A 25,163-nucleotide genomic window follows, 5' to 3' on the forward strand; every position below is an offset into this window, starting at 1 on the left:
AGAGCTATGGGTACAAGCGTGTTTTGTTTGGAAGGGTCACCTTTCACACCTAAAGCAAGATTACACAACACATAAGACTGGTCATAACAATAATACACATAGAACATCGAAGCACATTGGGGAGCTCCCATGCCAGAGCTCTCTCAGGTGGGCCTGAGTCCATCCGACCCACTACCCAGGGTCCTTTCATGACAGGGCATCTGCTATCACATTCTGGCTTCCCTTGATGTGTTTGACGGTGAAGTTCAACTCCTGAAGCTGCCAGGCCCGTCGTTGAAGCTTGGCATTGGTGTTTTTCATTGTCTGCAAGCATTGCAATGGGGCGTGGTCCTATAGGATGGTGAACTGCTGCTCCCACAAATAGGGCCTCAGCTTGTTCAGTGCCCAGACGATTGCCAAACACTCCTTCTTGATAGATGACAGGTTCCGCTCCTGAGGGATTAACTTCCGGCTTAGGTACACCACGGGGTGCCGTGTCTCTTGGCGCTCTTGTAAGAGTACAGCTCCTAGTCCTGAGTCGGAGGCATCAGTGGCTACGTAGAAGGGTTTATTATGGACTGGTGACTTTAGAATCAGTTGTTTGATCAGGGCAGCCTTTAAGGTGTTGAATGCTTCCTGGCACCTCTGCTTCCAGACCACTGGATCAGGGCTGCCCTTCTTGGTCAGCTCATGTAGAGGAGCTGCCATTGCTCCAAATCCAGGGACAAACCACCTGTAATATCCAGCCAGGCCAAGGAAGGCTCTGACTTGCTTCTTGGTTTGTGGGGGCGGCCAGTCTCTAACGGCTTCGATCTTGCTCCCCACAAGGGAGCAATATGACCTTTACCTACACAATGTCCCAAATATACCACTTCAGATAGTGCCCACTGGCACTTTTTGGCTTTCACAGTAAGACCAGCTTGCTTGATCTTGCCTAACACGGTGGTCAGATGAATCAGGTGCAATTCAAAGTCCTGACTGAAGATGGCGATGTCATTGATATAAGCCATGGCAAACTGCTCACATCCTTGTAACAGGTTATTAATCAGTCTTTGAAAAGATGCAGGAGAGTTGCGCACACTGAAAGGTAAAACTGTAAACTCATATAGACTCAGAGGTGTGGTAAAGGCAGACTTGGCTATGGCATCGGGATCCAGTGCCATTTGCCAGAATCCTTTGGACAGATCGAGAGTAGAGATAACCTTGGCTGGCCCCAGGCGATCAAGTAAAGAGTCTGTCCTGGGCATAGGGTAAGCATCAGTGGTGGTAATAGCATTAAGCTTCCAGTAGTCCACACAGAACTGGTTGTACCCATCCTGCTTCTGGATTAGTACCACCGGGCTGGCCCAGGGACTCATTGAAGGCCGGATTACCCCTAACCCTTTCATCTCTGTGATCTCTTGCTTTTTCCTACTCCTGGTCACTACATAGGTCACATCATCCAGCCTGTCCAGGATGATATGGGGACCTTCTCAAGCTGCTTGCAGCTTGTCTGTCTTTAGTGGCAGGAAAACCATGACCTTATCACCTCGTTCAAAGGTACATAAGCGAGCCTTTTCTTTATACTAGGCACTTTGCTTCTCCTGGGCCTAGGCCAGGGAGTCTTGTGCCACCTTCATCATGTCAGTTAGCTTCTGCCAAAAGCTGAACATGTATTCTACCATGGAGGCCTTAGCGGAAGAGATTTTCTCTTCCCACTCTTCTCTTACCAAATCAAGAGGACCCCTAACTCACCTTCAAACATCAACTCGAAAGGCGAGAACCCAGTGGACTCCTGGAGCACCTCCTGGTAGGCAGAGAACAAATGTGGAAGTTTCTCATCCCAGTCACTGGGGTTAGAGTCCACATGGGCCTTTAGCATACCTTTCAAGGTCTCATTAAACCTTTCTACAAGCCCATTTGCCTGAGGTGGTAGGCTATGGTCTTGAGGTGTTTCACCCCACAGCACTCCCACAGGCACTTCATCACCTCCACCAGGAAGTTCCCACCCATCAGTCAGGATCTCGGAGGGAAACCCCAGCTGAAAGAAGATCTTGGTTAGGGTTTCAGCAACTACACGTGCCTCGGTGGAGGTCAAGGCAATTGCTTCCTGGTACTGAGTTGCGAAATCCACTAGAGTCAGGATATATTTCTTCCCTCTATGAGTCTTATGTCTCAGAGGGCCCAAAATGTCTATACCCACTCTTTGAAAGGGTTGATCAATGATAGGGAGGGGCTGTAGGGGAGCCTTTTTCTTGTCCCTAGTTTTGCCCATCCACTGGCATGTCTCGTAAGATCTGCAGTAGTCGGTCACATACTGGGCAATTCTGGGCCAATAAACGTTTGCCTGCAGCTGCTGGCATGTCTGTTCCTTGCCTGTGTGATCAGAACAAGGTAAATCATGAGCCATGGAAAGCAATTGTTATCTGAACTTACGAGGTACTATGAGCTGGCGACGGGGTTCCCAGGTCTCAGCCTGGTTCTTTGGTACCCACAACCGATAGAGGAGTCCCTTATCCCAGACCACCTGTTCATTCTTAGCTGGGGTGAATTCTCTCTTGCTCCTGAGCCATCTGCCGGAGTTCCTCCAAGCTGGGGTCCTCTAGAACCTCCTGCTTGAACTTCTCTTGCCTGGCTAAGCAATCAGGAGGGAGTTCTGGTGCTCCTGTAAGGAGTGCACTTTTACCCTCAGGGATGTCCTTTAACTTCTCCCCAGAGTCCGTTTCCTCTGCCACTGACTGACCAGACTCTTTTCTGGGGCTGTCACTTAACCTAACCTCGAGGTCGCTAGTTTCCTCAATGGCTGGTGGCTGGTTGCTGTTAGAGGGAGTCTGAGTCACTCCCTTCTCTCCCTCTGTCTCAGTAGTCAATTGGGTGACCAGGCCCTTGGAAGTTTCCACTCCTCCTGCCTTAGCCTTTCTGCTGTATTGACGAGTCACCGCATTAGTACAGTAGGGCTCTAGGACAGGGTTCTCCTCCCTTTACAGGTATTCGAGCTTCAAAACCTCACGTCCCACCAGGATGGGAACAGGAGCCCCTTCCAGCAGTCCTAGTTCTATGCATATTCTGCAGCCTCTCCACTCGATGGGGAGATAGGTTACTGGTACCTCGAATGGTTAGGGCTCCACCCCTTGAATAGTAAGTGTCCCCGCCGGGACTATATCTGCAGGTGAAACAAGGTTGGCATTGATTAATGACACACTGGCCCCTGTGTCCAGTTCCCCAACAAAGGTTCTCCTGTTTACCTTTATATTAGTCTGGTGGATGGCCGTCACCTCCTCTGGGTTTGTAATCCTGTAGCAACAGGTACGCCCCTCAGAGTGGCTCAGGTCTCCCTGCTTACAGCTGTTGCATGTCTGACTGGCTTGGGTTTGTTGCTTAGCTTTGGGCAGTTGGGCCTGATGTGGCCCGGATCCCTGCACTTATAGCACCCCCTCTTTTCCGAATTGGGTGGTTTCTCTGAATCTGGGGCCACCTTGTGCTCAGCAGGAGGTGGCCCCCTTTCCCCTTTTGGGCCTGGCCCTCCCTTCCCCCCTCTTTGGAACCCTTTCTGTTCCTTCCCCCAAAAGGGAGGCTTATTGTCCAGCCCCTCACAATTTAGCAACAGCTGGTCTGCAATTTCGGCAGCCTCTTGGATGGTTTGGGGGACCCTGTGTTTGATTAGGGGTTTAATCTCCTTCGGACAGCGGTGATAAAATTGGTCCAGCGCTATGAGGTTTAGTGCCTTCTCTCTATTGTCAGCCTTGGCTCCGTCTGCCCATTTAAGGGGTGAGTCCCACACCTGGGCTGTAAACTCGACCATTGTCTTCCCCAGTTGTGGGCTGGTATTCTGGAATTTTTTCCCAGAAATAGTCCGGTCCTAACCTGAACCTTGAACACACAGCATTTTTAAAGGCATCATAGTTATCTGCCGATTCTGAGGGCAGGCTGTTCAGGACCACAGACATGTCACCCACAACCAGAGCAGCCATGTGTTTCATGAACTCTTCCTTTGGCAACTTCCATCGGTGAGCTTGGCTTTCGAAGTTGCTTAGGAACACTTCTGGATCATCCCCGTCTTTGTAGCGAGAGAAGACTGGGGTGTTCAGTCTGGGGGATGCAGCTAGTGCCGGCTGGGTGCCCTTGGTTTCAGCATTTGTCTGCATTTGGAGTACTGCAAGCTTGTGCTCGTGCTTGAGCCTTTCCTCTTTGGCCTTCGCCTTGCGCTGGTGCTGGGCTTCTCTAGCCTCATGCTCATGCTGTTTCCTCTCATGCTGGCGTTGGGCCTCCAGCTCCTTACACTGGTGCTGGGCCTCCAGCTCCATCATTTTCAACTCTAGCTCATGCTTGAACTTGTGCTCTCACTCTTCAGCTTCTAGCTGCAGCTGGAATTTCTGGAAGTCCCACTCAGAAGACAGCCCCTTGGGGTCCCTGGTGGGTTTTGGTTGGATGGGTGGAGGTGATCTTGTGGCCTGGTCATTATCACACAGGATCTTAATCAGGTCTTCTCTCTTTTGCTTCTTCCTCAGTGGAAGCCATCTCTCTTTCATCAGCTCTCTCAAGTCGGCCACCATCATGTGGTTATACTCGTCAGCCGTCCTAGGTCTCTACACTGTCCAGCTGACAAATTAGAAATTGTTTGCTCAAGGGTTTTCAGTGAGTCTATTCCCTTCCCCAGATTATGTCTTCAATATAGCAGGTTGTTGCATCCCACCACTACCACCACATGTGGTGGGCCAGTAGGGGGTGCTCCTGCGTTGAGCCACCCATCTCACTGTGCCCGACCACCTTCCAGGCTTTGAGTGCCTCCCTAGCAGTTCCTTATGTCTGGCTGACTCCCTTCCTGGAGCACACCTGCTAGCCTGGGGGTAGAGCTGCCACCACCCAGGGATGGGCTTGATTCTGGCTCTGCGCCCCCTGGGAAATGCAGGCCTAGTAGCCCTCGAGGGTACTTGACTCGCTTCAAGAACTTGGGGTGCTTCCCTCAGTCAGAAGCACAAGTAGTGGTCTCCCTTAGTCAGTCAAACCAAAGGGACCCCAAGGCATAATCTAGACCTACTCCCAATAAGTCTCCCATGCTAGGTACAACGGAGATCTTTATTGGTTACAAGGAGTAGGGTTGGAATAGGGTACAGAGTTGAGTAGTATCAGAGAAATCCCATAGAGCAAACGTGGGGCTGGAGTAGCCTTTTATCACGCATCTGAGTTACTGCAAGCTATATATCTAGTTAGCTCTCAGGTAGCTTACTCACAAGTATCATCCAGAGGCAGGTGGAGATTCCCTCTGGAGGCAGGCAGTTCATTGATCATGAGTTCTGAGAGAGAAAGTTTCAGATGGTCCAACTCCTCTCTCTCTCTCTCTCTGAGTTTTCCTTGTGGCTGCTGCACCCTTCTCCTAGGCAGTCCTTAACTTATATAGCCCTTATGACCTCATGTACCTGGTCCAATGGAGGCCAGCACCTGTTGGCTATCAGCCAACCAATTTGAAATGCATCACTAGTTGCCAGGTAGACTGGCATTACTTAGAACAACAGGGAGCCTAAGCCCCCCACCCAGGTATGTGATGCCAGTCACATACGCAGAGGGAGCAGGTTTCCCCCATCCCTCAGGAATGTATCCAGCTCAGCTCAGGTTACCTAAAGAGAGGGTAAGGTGTGTACCCTCTCCAGGGCCCAAATTGTCACAGAGCAGAGTTTTTGGGGAGAAACAGAGGTGGCCTTCTGTCACAAACTGCATTGTGGTTCACCCCCTGGGTGATAAGCCAGCGAGTTCAGAAAGCTCACTGTGCATGTCCCACATAGCTGAAGAGGAGTGTGGCCACACTTCCTGCACCTCCCTCTGGATCCATCCATGACCACAGGCAGTCACTGTGGTTTTGCATACCTAAACATGACTTGCACAGTAAGAGAACTTACCAGACATTATTTGTTTTTCCATGGACAACTCTGTGTTTTTTAACATTGAAACCTTGAAGTTTTCAGTTTTGAGCTGGGGAGGTTTTAACTTTTTTCTACTTTTATCCAAAAAAAAAAAATGTTTTCCATATGAAACCGACATGTTTTACCAAAAAAAGAAAAAAAGAGAAAATTCTATTTTTACCTTTAGAAACGGAATGGAAACTTTTCACACAGTTGTAGAAAGGAAGAGGTTACACAATCAGGCATTGACTGAAGAACAGAACTGCCAATAGCAAATAAAACATTAATAGATTTCACAATTTATTTATGCTGAAAAGTGCTTCTAGCCTTGTGCACATTTAAACAGTTGAGCTAAATGTTTGCAAAAATGGGGTTTAACACTGAAAAAAACCAGGGGTGTTGTAAGATAATGATTCTCTTAGGAATAAATTAAAGGAATGGTGAATTTCAATTTTTTATTATTTTAAAACATCCACAGGAGCCCTGGGTTTGTAAACAATTACCAGGTGCTGCTTTCATGACCTAAACTCTAATTTTAGTTTTTTCTTTTTTTCAGTTTGCCTTTATTTTTTAACTTTCTTAGTTCTTCTAGGTAAACATGCTGTACCACCATTGCAGCTATTGTGCTGTGAGTGCATTATTGTTTGCCTGGCAGGGGGCAGCTCACTCATTAGAAGGGAAGACATGCCAAAATGTGCTTGCAACTAACTACCCTCTGGTGGTCACAAGCTAACACCACCGCGAGTTAATGCAACAATTGATAGCTTGAAGCAATAGCACTGACTAATGTTAAATGAAGACTGTTTTGAAAACTAAATGTGTTGCCCAGTACAGCAGAACTGAAGGCAGCATCTGGATTTGTTGGGACCCCTCAGCATGCTCTAGCTTTTCTTTAATTTAACTCCTGCAAAGTAAAATACTAATAAAAAGTCTACTTCTGCAAAGACGAAAACTGGCCCAATTACCAGTATCTCTCATTTGTAATCAGAAACTCTCAGGCTTCAAGTCCTCATTGACCTTAAAACATTCAGAAACTAATGCTTCTTGGCTCTGTGCTGTCATCATTATTGCTCTACATCATATTAATTTTTTTGTCATTTCTCTCTGTCTTTGTAATGCAAATATACTGTTCTTCTTTCGTAGCACCCCTCACATACTGACAGTGTCATCTCATCTTATTCTCCTTTACTCCCCTCATCTGAGACTCTGCTGACTCTCTCACACTGAAAAACATCTAATCTGTTCTGTCCTTCCAACTCTTTCCCTGGATTAAAGCCAGCTTTCATATTCTTTCTAGCTGCTGGTTCCATCCACTACTTCTCTGTTTGAACATCTGTTACCTTGATTTTATAGCCACTTTTTGGACATCTGCTCCTACCCAATTTACATCCTGTGTGCCAGAAATCTTCACTTATCCTCTAGAGACTCTTCTTCTTCTTACTGCCTTCTTTTGGCAAGAACTACACCCAGTTCTTCCTGATTTTAATATAGTCATCATTACTTATTGACAACACTGACCTCTGAAAAAACCAAACTGGTTTTAGTTTAACATCCTAAGAAAGAAGGCATTAGGAATGCCATTTTAAAAAAACACAAAACAAAAAGCCCCCAAGACTGGCCTAAGATTACAAGCAAGGTCACAATAACCGAGCCCATTGATTCCATACTCCAGTTTGTAATAAAGTACTGTATTTTTTATTGTGTGATTAAAAAATAATGCAAGATGTTATGGAGTTTCTAAAAAGCAGCCTTGAATGCTATAAATGAGTCAACCAATAGGCAGCTAGGTGATGGAATCCTTGGATTAACTTTTACTTCTTCCCCCCAGCAAATCCCCAACAGGCATACCTAACTACCATGTGCTTAAACCACGAGACAGTATCCAGTGACTTGCAGGTCATATATGGCTTATAAAGATACGTGATCTGGCCCATGAAGTTTTGATCTATCGTACAGTAGTAATCAACAGTCAGGGGGGATCAGGGGCACCCAGCATCATCCTGCTTTGCGGGAATTGGTGCCAGGGTTTCCAGAATGGAGGCCCTCTGGGAAGTCTGTACTGCCATACTGCAGCCTTGCTACCTAGTCCATGATTGCAAATTGCTGCTGGCAATGGCTATTGGCAGCATCCAAAAACGGGGGTGAGTGGCAGCAGCAGTTTTAGTAGAGGACACGAGGATGCCCACCAGGTTTGGGAAATGGTGGTCCAGGACAACATTTGGTGGAATGTGGTGGCAAGGGGATGGCAAGGGAAGTGGCTGAGTTGCAAGCAGCAGCTTGCTTTACAGCTGAAGTGCATTATTTTGACCTGACCTTATCATACTTATCATGGAGAAGTAAGGCTTGAAGGGACTTCAAAAGATCATCTAGTCCAACTGTGGAATCAAACCTGTGACCTTGGTGTCATTGGGAATGTCTACACATGAGCCCCATGGTGCAGTTGTTACTTTGTCGTCATTTAGTACTTGCTTTAGTAAGTACTCAATGATGGTGCAGTAACAGCCGTTACTGCACCATCCTGGCAGTGTACAGTTATTATATTTATTTATCACGGTTTGTGCCTGCTGATACTATGTCACTGTAGCGACAAGATACATTGCCATAGCACATCACTACAGTGACATGGCATCCCGTGTAGATGTGCACACTAGCACCATGCTCTAACTAAGCTTGGTAAAATGTTGCTGACCTTTGGTCTAAACCAGTGGTGCTCAAGCTTTTGGCAGGCCAGTTGAGTGATGCAGGGCTCGCCAATGGGCCAAATTGGACCCCATGTGCCAAAACAGGGGTCTGAACACTCAGATTGGGCCCTTAGGGGTCTTGGCTGGCCCCTGTGTGTCAGGATTGGGTTTTGGGTCCTAGTCCTGCTGCCTCTTGACCCTTGTGTGCTGAGATAGGGCCCTGGAGCCTGGTACCACTCCTTCATGTTGGGATTGGGTCCTGCCAGACTGCACCACCCATGGCTGGCCCTGTGCACTGGGATTGGGCACCTGATATAGCACAGACCTAGAAGTTTGTCTTCAGGGGAGCACTGTCACTGTCCATCTGCCACCAACTTTCTGGACTCATGTGGAGCCCTGGGGACCATGTCTAGCCCACAGGCCAGAGGTTGAGCACCCCTAATCTAAACAAATCCCTCTCCTGGCCCATATGTACTAGTAAGCAGAACTTAATACACATGATAGTTCAACTTCTGGGCAGCTTGGGGGTTGCAGACCTGGGAGCTTTGCACTGGTCAGGCCACAGACCTGGGGACAGTGACCCCCGAACACAAGGGCTGCCTAGTGCCCCCCCAGCATAGGGAGCCAGTAACATGGGCAACCCCTATCTTCTTGGCCATGTTCCCAGTGCAGGCAACCCCTCATCCCCCTGTACCCACTCACCCACTCCCAGCCCCACCACCACCCCTTGCAGCACAGGTAGCACAGTTCTTAATTCTGTCCTCTAGCGATAACAGGCAATAACCATGAAGTTATGTTTAACACACAATTGAATTTGTAATCCTGAATTCAGCTAAACAAATTTTCCACAGATTCACTGAAGGATTTTCCCATATAGTATCATTAGACATAAGAGTTAAGTTGTTTGGATGCATTAATGTGTATTTTCATAAATCGTACCTGAACGTTTGAATTTTATTAATATATATTACCTACAGCTCTGAATTTCCTGAGTTAATAATATCCCTCTAATATTTTTTTCTTTTAAGTTACTGATATATATTCTCAACTTGAAGTTCAATATAATTTAGGATTTTTTTTTTCCTGTAGACTTCCTTTTTTTTTTTTTAATTGAAACTTAAAAATTTGTGCATAACCCCTAAACAGGAAACTCTAAGAGAATAATAGGTGATTTTTTAGTATTGACCTTATGTGGCTTAATTAATTTTTTTTAGGGGCAAATTCCCCTATGTATTTTTTTTTTTATCTTACCATGGAACCGTACAAAGCAATCTGGGTGTTGTGGCCATTTTCTTTCACCAGCTTCTAATTTCTGTCTTCCTCTGATTGTAAACTCCATCATGCTTATATGCCTATACAGATATCAAGTTCTACCTTCTTCCTGTTGAGTGAATCTGGTGCAACAGGTATACTTTGAGAAGAAAATTGGAGGGTTACTGGTGACTTTTGCCTTTATTTTTTCATAACTAAATGTTTCCCCATTAATAGGTATTGACAACTAATGTTTGTACACAGAGATTCCACAGAAGAATGCCATCTTGAAAAATGACTGCTACTTCCTATTATTTCTAATATAAGTGAAAGTAAGGTTGCTTCCAGGGCATCCATATTGATGAACAATATTTTTGCTGAAAAACAGCATTAGTTTCACTTCCATTGAGAATCAAAGGAAGTAGCATGCCTTTGGAACATTCCAAAAATCTTCTGTAAAAGAACATTGTTTTTCAACCTCAGCTGAAGGGGAAACATTAAATGATGAAAAAGTTGTCATTAATTAAAAAAAGAAAATGGTCAAAATCGGCTTTTGCACAAAGTTGCCATACACTATAAATAAAAGGGACATTTGAAGAATCTATATTGGGAACAAAGGTATTTTCTAAGATAGGGTGTTAATTTTTTTAAAACAATGTTTTAAAAATTAACTCAAAATCAGAAAGTAATTACAGTCCTTAAAATTAATTTTATACTCAAGGAACAAGTGTTTTAATTTCAGGAAGAGACTCGATTCATACATAAACTACCTCAACCCTAGAACTACAAGCAGTGCTTCATTGATGAAATAATCTGGCGCTGATTAGTTAGTTTATGCTTTTATGAAGTATGGAATATATTCTTCCATTGGAAGACTGAACAAAGTTAGGATTGATGTAACTGCTTTAGAAATTATTAGCAAATCATTTAAAGAAACCAGTCATTTACTTATTGGTTGTGCATACTTCTGTCTGGGTTTTTAAAGAAATATCTTCACTTAAATTAATATATTTTTAGAAGTAACATCATAATATATCATTGCAGTTGTCGTGGGTGCTGTGTGGGGTAGTTCCATCTCTGTTAACTTTTCTTGTGAGTGCACTCCTTTAGCTGTCAGGTGTTATCCTCTCCCAAAAGAAGAGCAGTTACTGACAATTCCTGGATCCTTATGCTAGGCTCTGGTCTGCAGGACTCTGGGTATCAAAGATTTTCCTTGGCATGTCCAACTGAGTTTGGGTACCTGTAATTTTTTGTTCAGGAAAACATGTAGCATACAGTAGCAAATTGACTATAGAGAAAGACTCAAAAATAATAACATGCAGTCTTTATTTTGATCTATTTTCTTATATATTATAGCATAGTCTTTAAGTGCATGACTCTTTTCTGCAAAACCACTAGTGCTTTCATTATACAGGTTGGGTATTGCACAGCTAAGAAGTCTAAGGCACAAAGCAAATGGAACAAGAAAATCTCAATTTTATTTTGCAATTATATGTAATTATTTTACATAAAAGCATTCAGGTAATTGGATTTGGTGTAATTTTTTATCATTGTACCTGAGATTAAATTTGCCCAGTCATTGAGCAGGATGGCTTATATGTAGCAAGAGAGGCAAGGGTCCTGCACAGCTTGTCTTTCATTGCTGACTGGATAGTATGCAATACATGAAAGAGTCAGCAAACTATAAGAATTAAAAAATAAGAAATGTGTAGCTGCTTCTTTTAGTGCACACTGTTCAACTGAAATAAACTAAATATAAAACCAATCCTAAAGAAAAAAAATCTTAGTGTTAGAGACAGTATTGCTATGGATAGCTATAAGCAATCAGAAATAAGGTTGTTAGGTATTTGACCTTTAAGTGATTTGGTTTTCAATCTTCATATTTTTTTAACATACACTTTGCTTCCTGTATAAACACACATTACAAAAATCTGTTGAAAGAATATTTGTAAACTCAGGTTGTGAAGTAAAAAGATATAAAAGAATATCTATGATTCCTTAACTAAAGCAACAATACTTGGGTAGGTCTATGGCTATGGAGGGTCCAGTATGAAAATCCACTAGCAGTGGTTCTCAACCTTTTTTTGTACAGGGACCATTTGCAAAGATGACTTATCCGAACCCACACCCACCTGTCCTTGCCTGTGTCCATCTTCCACTGCCCTGACCTCCCCCACCGGCCCCAGTCCTTCCACAGCCTCAGCATCTGGCCACCCAGCCACTTTCCCCCAGTGCTGGCAGGCACCTGCCCTCCAACCCCAAACCCTCCACACACATACACGCCACCCCCACTACCCTGATAATCCCCAACCCCTGCCCCTCCAATCCCTGCTCCCTATACACTTACCTTCATCCAGCTTCCACAACTCTGCGTGGCTGTGTGCTGATCATGCCCTAAGCAGCTGCTTGCAGGCTGGAATGCTGCCAGCCTGCAAGGGGAAACCTGTGATTTCCCAGGACTTGCTCATAACCCTTTGAAATATTCTTGCGACCCACTTTTGGGTTGCAACCCATGCAATGGAGCGGAATTAGGCACTGAAGCGTATTGGTTGAACAAAGAGATTATTTACTTATGCCGTCGGTGTACACAGCGCAGGAAGAAGAACTGACCTAGATTACAGTTGCAAATGTGAGCTCGCCGAGTAAGACAAAATGACATGAACGGCTTATCGGTCCCACAGGGCACAGGGGTACGTTGGGACGGTTGGCGACGGGGAGTCGTTGGTGGGTGATCAGTCCGCCAAGTTTACTCCGAGATGTGCGTGGAGTTCTCCGACTTGGGCGGAAACTGCTTTAACTTTTATATGACTAAGAAGCCAATCGCGAGTCACCAAATATGAATAATTTATAACCGGCCAATGGTGTGTGCGTATTTGCATAAAGTTGGCGGGAACTTTTTACTGCACCGGGGTTTTCTACCGTAGCGGAAAATTCCACTGTGGCGAGAAATTCCACTGTGTTATAGGCATCAAATCAGTGAAATCTTCCACTGTGACATAGGCACTCAACTACTGGGTTCTGACATATAGTAGGGGTGCACTGATAGATTTTTTTGAGCTGATACAAATGACCAATTCTTAATGAGCCATATTGGTTGATACTGATCCGATTGCCGATATGCAGCCAGGAAGTTTGTAGAGCAGCATCTGGCTGGTAAGTCTGTTGTGGGGGAAGGGGCATGGGGATGGCAGATCAAGGCCTCCTCAGTGATGAAGGGAGTGGGGCTGAGGCTGGGGCAGAGGCAGGTGCTGCAAAGCCAGGGCAGGGCATGGGACAGAGTTGTGAGTGGCTTGTTTGGAATGCATGGGACGGGGGTGGCTTCTGCTGCTACATACCCAGGAGGCCATGGGGGCATATGCCCCTGGATCTGCGTGTGGAGTGAGGGTGGGCTGCCGCTGTGGGCTGGGGCTGGGGCGGTGCTGGGCTCTTCCTGGTGGGGGGTTGGGCCATGCTGCACTCAGAGCAGGTGGGCAGTGGTGCTGGCGGTGTTGAGTGTTTGGGGGGGGCTGCAGCCACCCCAGAATTCACGGTAGCCCCCTTGCAGCATCCTCACCACCCGCCCCGCTGTCCACTGGACTCGACCCGCCCTTCTGTACTCGCCGCCTGCAGGGACCATGGTGGGGGTGGCGGGGGAGTGAGGCCAGCGCTGCTCACTCCCCCCCCTCCCCCCCCCCCGTGGCATCCCGACCCTGCTCTCCCCTGTGCTGCTGCCACCACCTCCAAGGAGCAAGGGTGAGGGGAGGGGTCAAGGCCAGCGCTGTTAGCCTCAGCCCCCACATTCCATCCACTCCATTGCTGCCACCTCCAGGGAGCTGCGTCCCCTGTGTCCTTACCATCATGGTGGTGCTCTGCTGCACCGCCACTTCCTGTCTGAACGCTGTATTCGCACTCTGGTTGTTTCTGTCAACCAACCAGAGTGTGAATAAGGCGTTATGGACAAACAGACAAACTACAGCTTTTATAAAATTAGAATACTAAGTTCCATTACTGAAGATGCCCTATATTAAAAGTAAGACCTGCAGAGACATTTAACCAATGTCACAAAGCCATCTTGCCACAATGTCCAACAAAGTCACAATGTCCAGTAATGTCACAAAGCCATCTTGCTTGTGTGTTCTTTTATTTAAAAAAAGGTACTTGACCAAATGTGTCGTTTAAAACTTCGATAAAAAGGTGGACACTGGACAATTTTATTGTTTTCTCTGTTAGGTATAATGGGTGATGTTTTTGGAAGAGGCTCTTAAAAGTTTTTGGAAAATTTTCAAATTTCAAAATAAATTGGCCTTATTAGCCTCAAATTTATGGAGAGGCAGTAATCTCTCCATAGCTAAGGCAGCAACTAGCTTTCCATTATAACTGTGACCTTAAAGTATGCATTTTTAGCATAGTCAGAGGGGAGGGGAACTTCTGATATGCTGAGGAAAAGGCCCTTTCATTTTAGATTTCAAATACCTGGTCTTAGGCCAGTTGAATGTAAAGGTGAGATTTGAAGTAAAATCGTGCAGGCAGTCTCTTGGATGCTGAAAATAGAAAAATGTATAGATCATGTTCAGGATATTTTTATGCAGGTTTTTTTTAATAATATACCTCAGGCATATATGATGGAGAAACTAAAACCTGGTATAATTAAAGACTGTAAGGGATTGTATTTACTGCCTTTAATAGGTTTAAACAAATGAAGTTTCAGATTTTAGAAATTACTCATTGCCAAACTCAAAACATTAGTATGTTCCAATGGACTCTAGTGATTTTAAAGAAAATCCATCTAATCTGCTTTTCTTTTTCCTTTTCCCACCCCGTAGCAAGTGTGTGTGTGTGTGTGTGTGTGTGTGTGTGTGTGTGTGTGTGTGTACATACACACACTGACCTCCCAAACACCCTATTCACATCTGTGTTTGTTCAAAAGAAGCTTCTCATATTAAAGAATGCACAAACTTTGAGCTCACACACATTCTGAAGCGTTCAGACAGCTCAATCTGAATGCAGAATCAGACAATTGGAAGGATGCGAGTTGTGCCTTTGAACATATTTTACTGTAAAAGTAATGCATTCATTTCTTCTTTTGACTTTGCTTTGCAGTTCATACTTTTGCCACCTTGAGAGTTCACTACTTTAATGTGCTCTCTTTGGGACACTCATTGAAAAGTCATTTGGAAACAGAGGGCAAGAAAGAATGCTGGCATTTGCTAAAATGTGCCTTTTGAAAGAATCACATTATACCAGTGTTTTGCTAAATGGATTGGATGCTAGTAAATAGGCTTCTGGATAAAGTTCAGTTAGCTGTAACTTATAAAAACATATATGTTTTGATACATGACTCCCTGACATGACTTTATTCCCATGCAATACTACTGCAATTGACATCAGGGAAAGCACACAAGTAGGAAGTGATTTCAGTCAGTTTAAATAATGGTTGGTTGCCAAGGCATTTTCTATGAAGCGTTCTTGATTTTGACACTTACTCCCCACTGGCCCACAAGAACCATTTTGCCAATGTTCCAAGAAAACTGTAAAAGCCAACCTCTTCTCTTGAGCACGAGATGGGTATTCTTAACCTACAGCTTTCATTTTATTTTCTCCCTTTCCTGTATGAGACAGATTACAGCTTTGACTTCAGTTCAGATGAGAAAGCAATAAGAAAATGCAATAAACCTGATTTTGAGCTGAGCCATATGCAATTTTGCATATATTCTTTTATATGCAAATTATTTTCTTTGGCATAAACAAAAAAAGGTAAAATAGTGATTCTAGTGTGAGTATGTACCTGCTATTTCCCTCTATGAGAAACTGACCACAACTATTTTTTTTGTCCTTTAGGTGGCAGCATATGACTTTAGTCTTCCAATAAGCATTAATTGTAGTGAGGTTCCACCTTCACAACAAAGCTCTGAACCTACAACTCCTGGATCTGTAAAACACATCATTGTTCCTCGTCCCCAAATGGTGACTATGGCTGTTCCTTTATGTACAGTTCAAGCAACTGGTATGTAAGCTGCAGATATTCACAAGTGCTTGGTATTTATATCAATAGGTACATGTTATTCTCTATATTGTCTTTGAAAGGATTTATTAGTTATTTAGCAAAGTAAGTATTCAATCTAAAGAACTGAGGTGGGTGGAATTTTCTAGGTAATTGTAGCATTTACTCTAATAAACAATTCAGAAATGTAAGAAAAGTATTGCTGAATCTGTTCACTCAGGTTGTATACATCTTAATATCTTGGGAGCTAAAATCATACTGTGTTGCCCTAATTTCTAAAAAGAAGTATGGTATAGTCAACACCAAAATACTAGGGAGGAAAAATATGGGAAAAATACTTATTTTAATTCTGTAATTTCTAAGTCATTATTTGTATATTTTAATATACCTACAATCCAGTTTCTTATCTTGTTACTGATGGATAGCCCTATCAGTTGGTATACTAGTCCTATCATTTGGAGTAGTTAATGACCAGTATGGAAAAGTGACACAGCTCTCATTGTGTCTTTCCTGTGAGGCTCCATCAAAATGAGGGATTGGTGTTGTGTACAACAGTTCAAAACTTGGCTCCTCAAGAGTGGCCCTAATCTAATCTGAAGAGAATTACAAGTAGTTTGGTTCATTTGTTTTTGTACATGTTTATATGCAAATATCTCTTTGCTGGCCTTTAAAAGGCAGATTATTGCCTAAATTTATAAGCATTATGCCTCCAGGAGCAACTTGGTAGCTTGTACAATCCTGTTCCGCTTCATTAGAAAAAATTATCTGTATTTTTTTCTTGTATCAACTCTCTTGCTTACCCTCACCCTGCAAATACCTACTGGCACTGCTAATATTCCTCTTTAGGAGATATATATGCATGCATTGGTTGCCTGAATTGAGGCTTAAGTGCAGATATGATTGTCTCAGGCTGTATAAAGATTTTCATTTGTACTGGCAGAAATTTCTTCCAGTAGAAAAATAGTTTGGGACCTGGCCTGCACAGACATTCCTCCAGCCCTATGGCTGAAGAGCTTCTTAGATGAGCTCTCCTGTTAGGAGGACTAGAGGGCTGCCCCCTAGGCCACTATGCCCTTATGGGAATCTAGTGATTGATCCCCTGGCCTCTCCCCTGCTTGGCCTAAGTCTAAGTGGTTAGACTGTGAAGTGACAATTGACTATTCCTATAAACTAGTGGCTGCCACATACAGCTGGAGAGTTGTATAGATGTTCAGTTTCCCTTTGTTCTGGTTTAACTGTGGTTCTTGCTGGGTTGTTTTTCTCCCAGAGTGGCCATTTTTGCTCCAGGACTAAAAGCCTGAATGCCTATGCACTTTTGGTTTCTACCGAGAGAATGGTAATTCTCCTTGTAGAAAGTCTGCAACAACACAGGGGACAGAGCTGATTACTGTGAAAAGTCATAAAAAGAGGAATTTTCTCACACTGCGGGCCCCTAACTTAATTCACATCCTTGACAAAATGTTCACCTTTTAGGGTTCTCTCCTGTAGTACTGCAGGTCATATGTATGGAAGTCATCATATCCACATATAAGTTTATTTTCATAGAATCATAGGGCTGGAAGGGACCCTGAAGGATCATTGGGTCCAGCCTCCTGCATGAGCAGGAAAGACATCTGGGGTCAGGTGACCCCAGCCAGGTGACTGTCCAGGCTTCTCTTGAAGACCTCTAGGGTAGATGATTGTACCACCTCTGGGGGGAGCTTGTTCCATAGTCTGGACACCCTAGTTGTGAAGAAGTTTTTCCTAATGTTCAGCCTGAAATTATCTTGCAGGAGTCTGGCTGTTGTTTCTAGTTTTCCCCCAGGGCACCGTGGTGAACAGTTGTTCACCGAAGCTTTGATGTATGCTTCTGATATAGTGGTAAGCCGCAATCAGGTCCCCTCTCAGCCTTCTTTTCTTTAGGCTGAAGAGTCCGAGATCCCTCAGCCTCTCCTCATATGGTTTGCCATGCAAGTCCCTGATCATATGGGTGGCCCTTCTCTGGACCCCCTTGAGCTTCAGCACGTCCTTGTTGAAATGTGGCGCCCAGAACTGGGTGCTATGCTGCAGCTGCAGCCGCACCAATGTTGAGTAAAGCAGGAGAATCATTTCTTTGGTTTTACTGGAGATGCACCGATTGATGCATACCAGAGTTATTGGCCCTAGTTACTACTGTGTTGCATTGCTGGCTCATATTCATGCTGGGGTCTATTGTTAACCCCAGATCCCTTTCATTTGTAGTGCTGGTCAGGTTAGCGATGCCCAGCCTGTAGGTGTGCTGGGGGTTCTTCCTTCCCAGATGCAACACTTTGCTGTTCTCTATGTTGAACCTCATCTGGTTCCATTCTGCCCAACACACCAGCCTGTCTAGGTCTCCTGATATCTGCAGCCTGTCTGCGGGTGTCTCTGCACAACCCCATATCTTGGTGTTGTGCGCAAACTTGGCCAATGGGCTTTTCACCTCCTCATCCAGGTCGTTGATGGAGATATTGAACAGCATTGGGCCAAGTACTGACCCCTGGGGTATGCTGCTGCCCACATCATGCCAGGACAACACCGATCCATTCATCTGCACTCTCTGCATCCTACACTGCAACCGGTTTTGCACCCACTTGATGGTCCCACAGTTGAGCCCGATGTCTTCCAGTTTTCTGATCATTACCTCATGGGATACGAGGTTAAAGGCTTTCTGGAAGTCAAGGTACATGATGTCAACCACTTTTCTCTCATCCAGCTGACGAGTCACCTCATCATAGAAAGAAATGAGGTTGGTCAGACAAGACCTGCCCACGATGAAGCCATGCTGGCTGTCATTCAGTATCATGCCTTCTGCAAGTTTGTCACATATAGCCTCTTTGATGAATGTTTCTAGGATTTTCCCTGGAATACAAGAAAGCTAATTGGCTTGTAGTTTCCCAGATCTTCAGGCTTCCATTTCTTGAAGATGGGTATAACACTGGCCCTCTTCCAGTCCTCTAGGATTTCTCCAGAGGCCCATGATTTTTGAAAGACCTTTGCCAGGGGTTCTGCAATTACTTCAGTCAACTCTTGCAGCACTCTTGGGTGGAGTTCATCTGGTCCTGCTGATTTATATACGTCTAATTTCTTTAATTGATTGTACACCAGTTCTGTGGCAATGGTGGGAATGGTGTCAATCCCGCCCTGCTTGTTCTGTGCCCTACCTGGCATGTTGTTCCCCTTGGTCTTGTGAAAGATCGAGGCAAAATAGTCATTTAGGAGTTCTGTTTTTTCTTGAGTGGTAGTGATCAAGTATCCTGAGGCATTGAGCAGTGGTCCCATACTCCCATTAGTTTTCCTCTTATTCCCTATGTACCTAAAGAAGGACTTCTTGTTGTCCTTGATTCTTGTAGCTAGTTTTAGTTTGGTTTCTGCCTTAGCTTGCCCAATCTGGCTTCTACAGATGCGGGCCATTGTCAAGTAGTCTTCCTTAGAGGCTGTCCTAAGCTTCCATTGTTTGTACACCTCTTTCTCTTCTTGTACGAGGTCTGCAACTTCCCTGCTTAGCCAAGAGGGTTTTTTGACCCTTTTGCTACTTTTTCTCCATAAGGTAATGGATTTTCTCTGAGCTTTAAGGATTGTATCCTTAAGGGATGACCATTCTTCTCGTGCTCCCTTTACCTGTGGTCCTTGGTCTCTCAGGGCATTCTCTACTAGTGATCTGAGCTTATAAAAAATTGCATTTTTGAAGTTTAAGACTTTGAGCTTGGTATCTGTTTTGTCAGCCTTGAGATGGACTGTGAACGTAATGACTTCATGGTCACTATCGCCTAGGCTGCCCTCTGTGTTTAAGCTGGTCACCAGGTCATCACGCCCTTTGGCCAGGACCAGGTCAAGAACTGCAGTGCCTCTAGTTGGCCTGTGCACCTCCTGAGTCAAAAAAAGCTCTTTGGTGCTGGTCAGGAAGGATTGTGATCGATCCAAGCTGGCAAAGCATTCCTCCCAAGAGAGGTCTGGGTAGTTGAACTCACCCATGACTACCATTTCCTGTGCACGTGCAGCCTCTGTTAGTTCATGGGTGAATGCTAGATCAAGTTCCTCCCCTTGGTTAGGCAGCTTGTAGTATACACCTACAGTCAGGTCTGTCTCACCATGCTTCCCCTGGAGCTTGACCCAGAGGGTTTCAAGCTGTTCTTCTTTGGGGCCAACATCGGCCTTTAGGGAGCTGTACTGCTCCTTCACGTAGAGGGCAACACCCTCACCTCTCTTCCCTACCTGATCCCTTCTGTGAATAATGTTGCCCTTTATGGCTACGCTGCAGTTGTGAGAGGAGTCCCACCAGGTCTCCGTGATCCCTACTGGATTGTAGTGCCCACTGGAAAGCAGGAGGACTAGTTCCTCCTGCTTGTTCCCCATGCTTCTGGCATTGGTGTACAGGCACCTAAGTCCTTCTACTGAGGTCATTGGCTGTCTGTCACGTTGAAGGGGAGCTGTTTTCTCAGCTCCTGTAAGAGTGACTTGCTTGGTTTCATTGTCAGTGGAGCTTTCCTGTATATTGGTCCTGTATATTGTAATATATTTTAACAGAATTTGAATCCAGGTATTAATATATAACTATCTAACATGGTGTACCACAGTGGCAAACTTATTGATTCATGTATGGCTTGAACTTAAAAGGAACATTTATCTTGCTTCTGTATTTTTTTGGAACAGTGAAATTATTCACAGTCATTAAGCCTGGCAAATAAACGACAGTCTTTTTTTTATCAAATCCAGTCTTTTATAAATGTGGCTATACTTGGAGCCTGATCACAGTCAAAAAAAAAAGAAAGAAAGAAAGAAAGAAAGAAAAAAGGGCAGAATATAACACTTGGAACAAATGCAGTTTTTGTTTTTTACTGTGACTTTAAAGTAAAGATACAGTATTCAAAAAGGGATCAAAGATTCATTGTGTATATTGTATAGCATTGATTCCAGAATGCAATAAAATATATTTAAATATAAAATTATTTTGAAATGTAATCTTAAGTCTTTGCAAATTTTCTTTCCCCTCTTGCACCCATAAATAACAATGAATACTGAACTGTAAAAATGTTATTCATCTCATTCAGTCCATTGCTATGCCATTGAATATTACTATTTAGAGATGAACACGCCTACTGGACTGATTAAAAATGGTCTTGGCTGCGATATGTACAAAATAGGTCTGAAGCTGATTTGTTCCCTGGATGGATCACTCTAAGAGCAGAATACTACTGACTTCAGCCATGCTGCAGTCATGTTTTTCAAACTTGCATGTCTGTTTTAAAGCTTTCTGGATATTTTTTATATTGTGTTACCAGAAATCATATGGCGTCTTTCCTCATCTTTAAAGGAAAGCAAATTTCACAACCAAGTACTACTTTAAGCTTTTCCCTTTTGAAAAATGTTGCTGTTGAAAGAAGAAAAGGACTTAACAAACAAAAAATAATGAAAAATGCTGGGCCAAGTATCCCACAACCCCTCCTCAACCAATCAGGAGGAAAGAGAAGACACCTACTCTGTCGCCAGTTCTTTTGATGTTATTGTGTATCTGAAGATTTTTGGAGTATTAATGTTGCTACTTGTAAGCTAGGTACAGACATTCAGAAAGCTGGGGGAGGTTAGATTGCATTAAAACCAGCCATCTGATGTAACTTAGTTTTCCCAGGTGCAGACCTTACACTTAGGGTCAATCTAAGTGTGAACCATACAGAAGTTGAGGAAGGTTAGATTGGTCTAAAAATGGCCGACATGATCCAAGTTAACCCTACCTTGGAGGTAGTCTAAGTTGGATATAGTTTGGTGAGACTAATCTAACTGCACTTCTGTACATGTGCCCAGCCCTGGGACTGGGGAAGACCAGCTGCTGACCCCAGCCCTGAGGCTGCACTTGTACCCCGCAACCTCATGGCACCAGGCTGTTTTTAGGCCCCTGGCCCCACCCCCAGATGAAGAATCCCTGCACAGACCAGACAGCAACCCCATGAGCCAAACCCCCCAATTCCCCTCAAGCTCTACATGGACCCTGCTAGCTCCCTGATCCTGCCAAACCCTTCTGGAATCCTGCAACTCCCCATTGAACCTTGATAGCCCTGTGGATGCCTCCAAGCCCTCTGAAGACCCTGCTAGCCCCTCTAGTCCTGCCAAACCCTCCTAGACCCCAGTAAACCCCCTCACAGACCCTGCTAGAGCCCTGATTCCTCCCAGACCTCCCGTGGACCCTGCTTACCCCTCACTTCCCCCAAGCCATTTTGCTAACCCCACATCCCAACTTACTTTAGATCTAATGGCCATTTTTAATTCAATCTACCCTCCCCTAATCTCCCCAAACGTCTGTACGTACACGCCTAGAGACACGTACTGGCAAAAATTTTAGCTTTAATTAAAAAACAATCAGTTTTTAATATTCATGATGGTAAATGAAAATGAAATGAGTTCACCCAAAAGACTGGAAATTAAAGGCAAAGAAAATGAACCCATAATGATTATTTTTTAAATAATCGCAAAATATTTTTAGGCCAAACTCATTACTTGGAATTCACAGTACTGTGCCCTTCCCTTTTGATTTGTCTTTTGAGTCAACCTTCTTCTTTACATGCCCTATGGAGCCCTGTGATAAACAGGTGTCCCATAACTCTTTCCAAGCTGTGGCATTATCTTGCTATGTCTAATTATGGGTTACTTTCTTATCAAGCGATTTCTGGACATTATAGCTGTTTTTGTAAATGTGTATATGCATGAAACACTTGTGACTCCAAGAGAAGCTTAATGGAGATGGATGTTTTAGAGGTCACACCATTTGGAATAAAATATCCTAAACACAGCAGTTTCCCCAGATATTTAAGAGCTTTCTAAATTCAAGAAGCACCTTTTCTTTCAAGGAAAATAACCAAATGTCAGAAGTATCAGCCAGTCAGCTTTCAGACTGTGCTGTCAACACCACTGCCTTATCATTGGCACCGTAGCACATCACCAGATGGCTCTGTGTGCACCAGAGAATCCATTTATATATTTGTACTGAGTACACTGGCTAGGTTCATATCTGTACATACCATTAATTGTGGAGATTGCATACTTGCCCTTACAGACAGATGTCCACCATTTATTTTAATGACAAAAAATATTGTTGGTGGCTATCTAAAATGAGAAATGAGCTTAGACATCAGTGTTCTCTGGAGAGAAGAACAAAGTGTTGCAATCAAGTGGCTTTGCTGCACCATGAGAGCAATGCATAGGTTTTAGTAAAATTTCTTGTGCCATAGCTAGTTTACTTATAGCAGTTTTGTCTAGTACAAATGCAAGGCTAAGAATTGTGGTGGGGCACATTTAATTTCTTCTAAATCTTTTGTCATCCTTTATTCTATCACTAGGGAGAAGCAATGACTATATTAAATAAAAGAAATGTGATTATGATAGATCTATAAATATTCTCTGATGAATAGCAAAATCTACATATATTGTCATAAATATAAATAAAATCTATTAAAATATAAAGGAGGCACTAATAGTTTTGTTAAATGTTTAGTACCCGTTTTGAAAACAATGAAGCTAATACTATTTGAATTTTCCATCATTAAAGAAAAATAATGTTTGATGATACCTAAAACAGATGTTCCTGAAGCTACTCCATTTTACTTTTTAAAAGTTTTTTCTTGGGTCTTTATAATACTTCCACATAATCTGCCACTCTGCATTAATCTAAAATTAGAAGGTTATACATTTTTCTCTGTTTATAATGTCTGTGGTATAAATGGAAGATGATACGAGTCTCATTGCTTAACAGTATTTAACTTTACCTCCCTTTTGGTACCTGTTGCTTTGGTGAATTTAAAAATAAAGTCATTTAGATGCCTCTTTCTATCAAGGGGTCACAACGCAGTAGGAATCTACATGATATTATATCTGCCTGTAGCTTGTTGGCAATGAAAGGAAAGCTTAGGTTTTAAAATAAAGGTGAAATCTGTCAGCCAAAAAATTTGTAATGTGAAAACATGGTTTTGATGAGAGAAGATGTAGAAATATTTGTCAGGATTATGCTGGATAAACTTCTTTGGTTGTTTTTTCTCCCACAGTACTTAAGCCACCATTGCAATTCTCTACTGCAGAGCTTATATTTTCACTTCATTCAAGAAATATAAATTTAGATACTGTTGATGAAAGTCAGAGTACTCAGGTACGTAAACACAGTTGTTTTTATGTCTGTTCTTGACTGAATCTATTTTACTTCACTGTAAAATCGAGGTACAAGGTAGAAACTCAATTGCAATTTAAACAACTACATAAATATTTTCTGAAGTTTTTTTTAAATAGATTCCTAAGTGTTTTTATTATTGTGGGTTTCATGTTGATGTCTAAACATTATAGCTTTTGCACCATTTCTGAGTTGAGCTTGGTTTTACTTTCTGATTAATGAAACTGACTTTTGCAATGCATGAGTAATATATGATTTTCACAGATGCAGAGTGTTCATGTGTAGTGTATATAGTGATGACTGAGTTTTTGCCTGAAAGTCTTTTTCGGGGGATTTTACACGCATATAATGTGTGTGTGTGTGTGTGTGTGTGTGTGTGTGTCTAATATTTCTTCTTGAAATGACCTTTGCATATCTGGTTCCACTGCAGACATAGGCATTGTATATTGTGCTTCATGGTTCTTGAAACAAGGGAAGACAATATAAGTGGCATGTTTCCATTGATCCATAGATCCAAAGTTCCAAGGGTGGTTTAACAAGTTCCAACCTTTACCCTTTAATCTTCTTCATCTTTGTTCCTCCTGGTGATAGTGGTGTGAAATAATTTCCTTCATACTTCATTGCATAGTTAGTAGGGTTTTATGTTTTGACATTTCTAGTAAATGATAGTTTGGATCTTGTTTATATGTAGCAATTTCCTTTTTTTTTTAATAGTGTTCTTAGAATTCTGTTATTTTGGAACCAGAAAATCATTTAGAGTTTTAAAATTGTCCTCATGCCTTAATAGAATGCCTCAAATAATGACCTCTTTGGTTAATACAAATTTAGAGAAGAGGTAATCTTATGTACTTGTTAGAGATCAGATCTAGACTTACTTATTTTCTCAGGCATCTGGGGATGTAAGAATACCAGATCGGAACCAAAATAGGCACATCAATACTTATTGCTTTTGGGAGCTATATTCCATGCAGCCTTGGTTAATCCTTTCGCAAGTTTCCTGAGGGTGTTCCTCTGGAATCTTGGAAGAAGTGACCACAATTGTCTTTTTCATAGGTATTCTAAACAGATAATTGAAAAATTATAATCTCCTAGGAGGTCCCCTGAATCTGTCTATGGGAAGAATGTCATGAAACCAAAGAGAAGCAGAAAATAGAAGGACTTCCCTCTATGCTCATTTCACCAGATGTCATCTCCATTATATCCTTCCCATTTTTTCCTTATGACAGTATGAACTGACAGCAAATAAG

The 25,163-nt window shown here is 43.2% G+C and overlaps 1 protein-coding gene across 1 annotated transcript in view; it reads left to right on the forward strand.

Annotated features, from left to right (window-relative positions):
- CFAP47 (cilia and flagella associated protein 47) overlaps positions 1-25,163 on the forward strand; it is a 773,444-nt gene that overhangs the window by 101,844 nt on the left and 646,437 nt on the right. The window contains exons 22-23 of the mRNA XM_059724382.1: positions 15,605-15,770; positions 23,798-23,898. Coding sequence (XP_059580365.1) covers positions 15,605-15,770; positions 23,798-23,898 — 267 coding nt within the window. The remainder of the gene's footprint in view (positions 1-15,604; positions 15,771-23,797; positions 23,899-25,163) is intronic.

This window comes from Alligator mississippiensis, chromosome 1 (assembly GCF_030867095.1).
Source record: "Alligator mississippiensis isolate rAllMis1 chromosome 1, rAllMis1, whole genome shotgun sequence".
NCBI classification, from domain to species: Eukaryota; Metazoa; Chordata; order Crocodylia; family Alligatoridae; genus Alligator; species Alligator mississippiensis.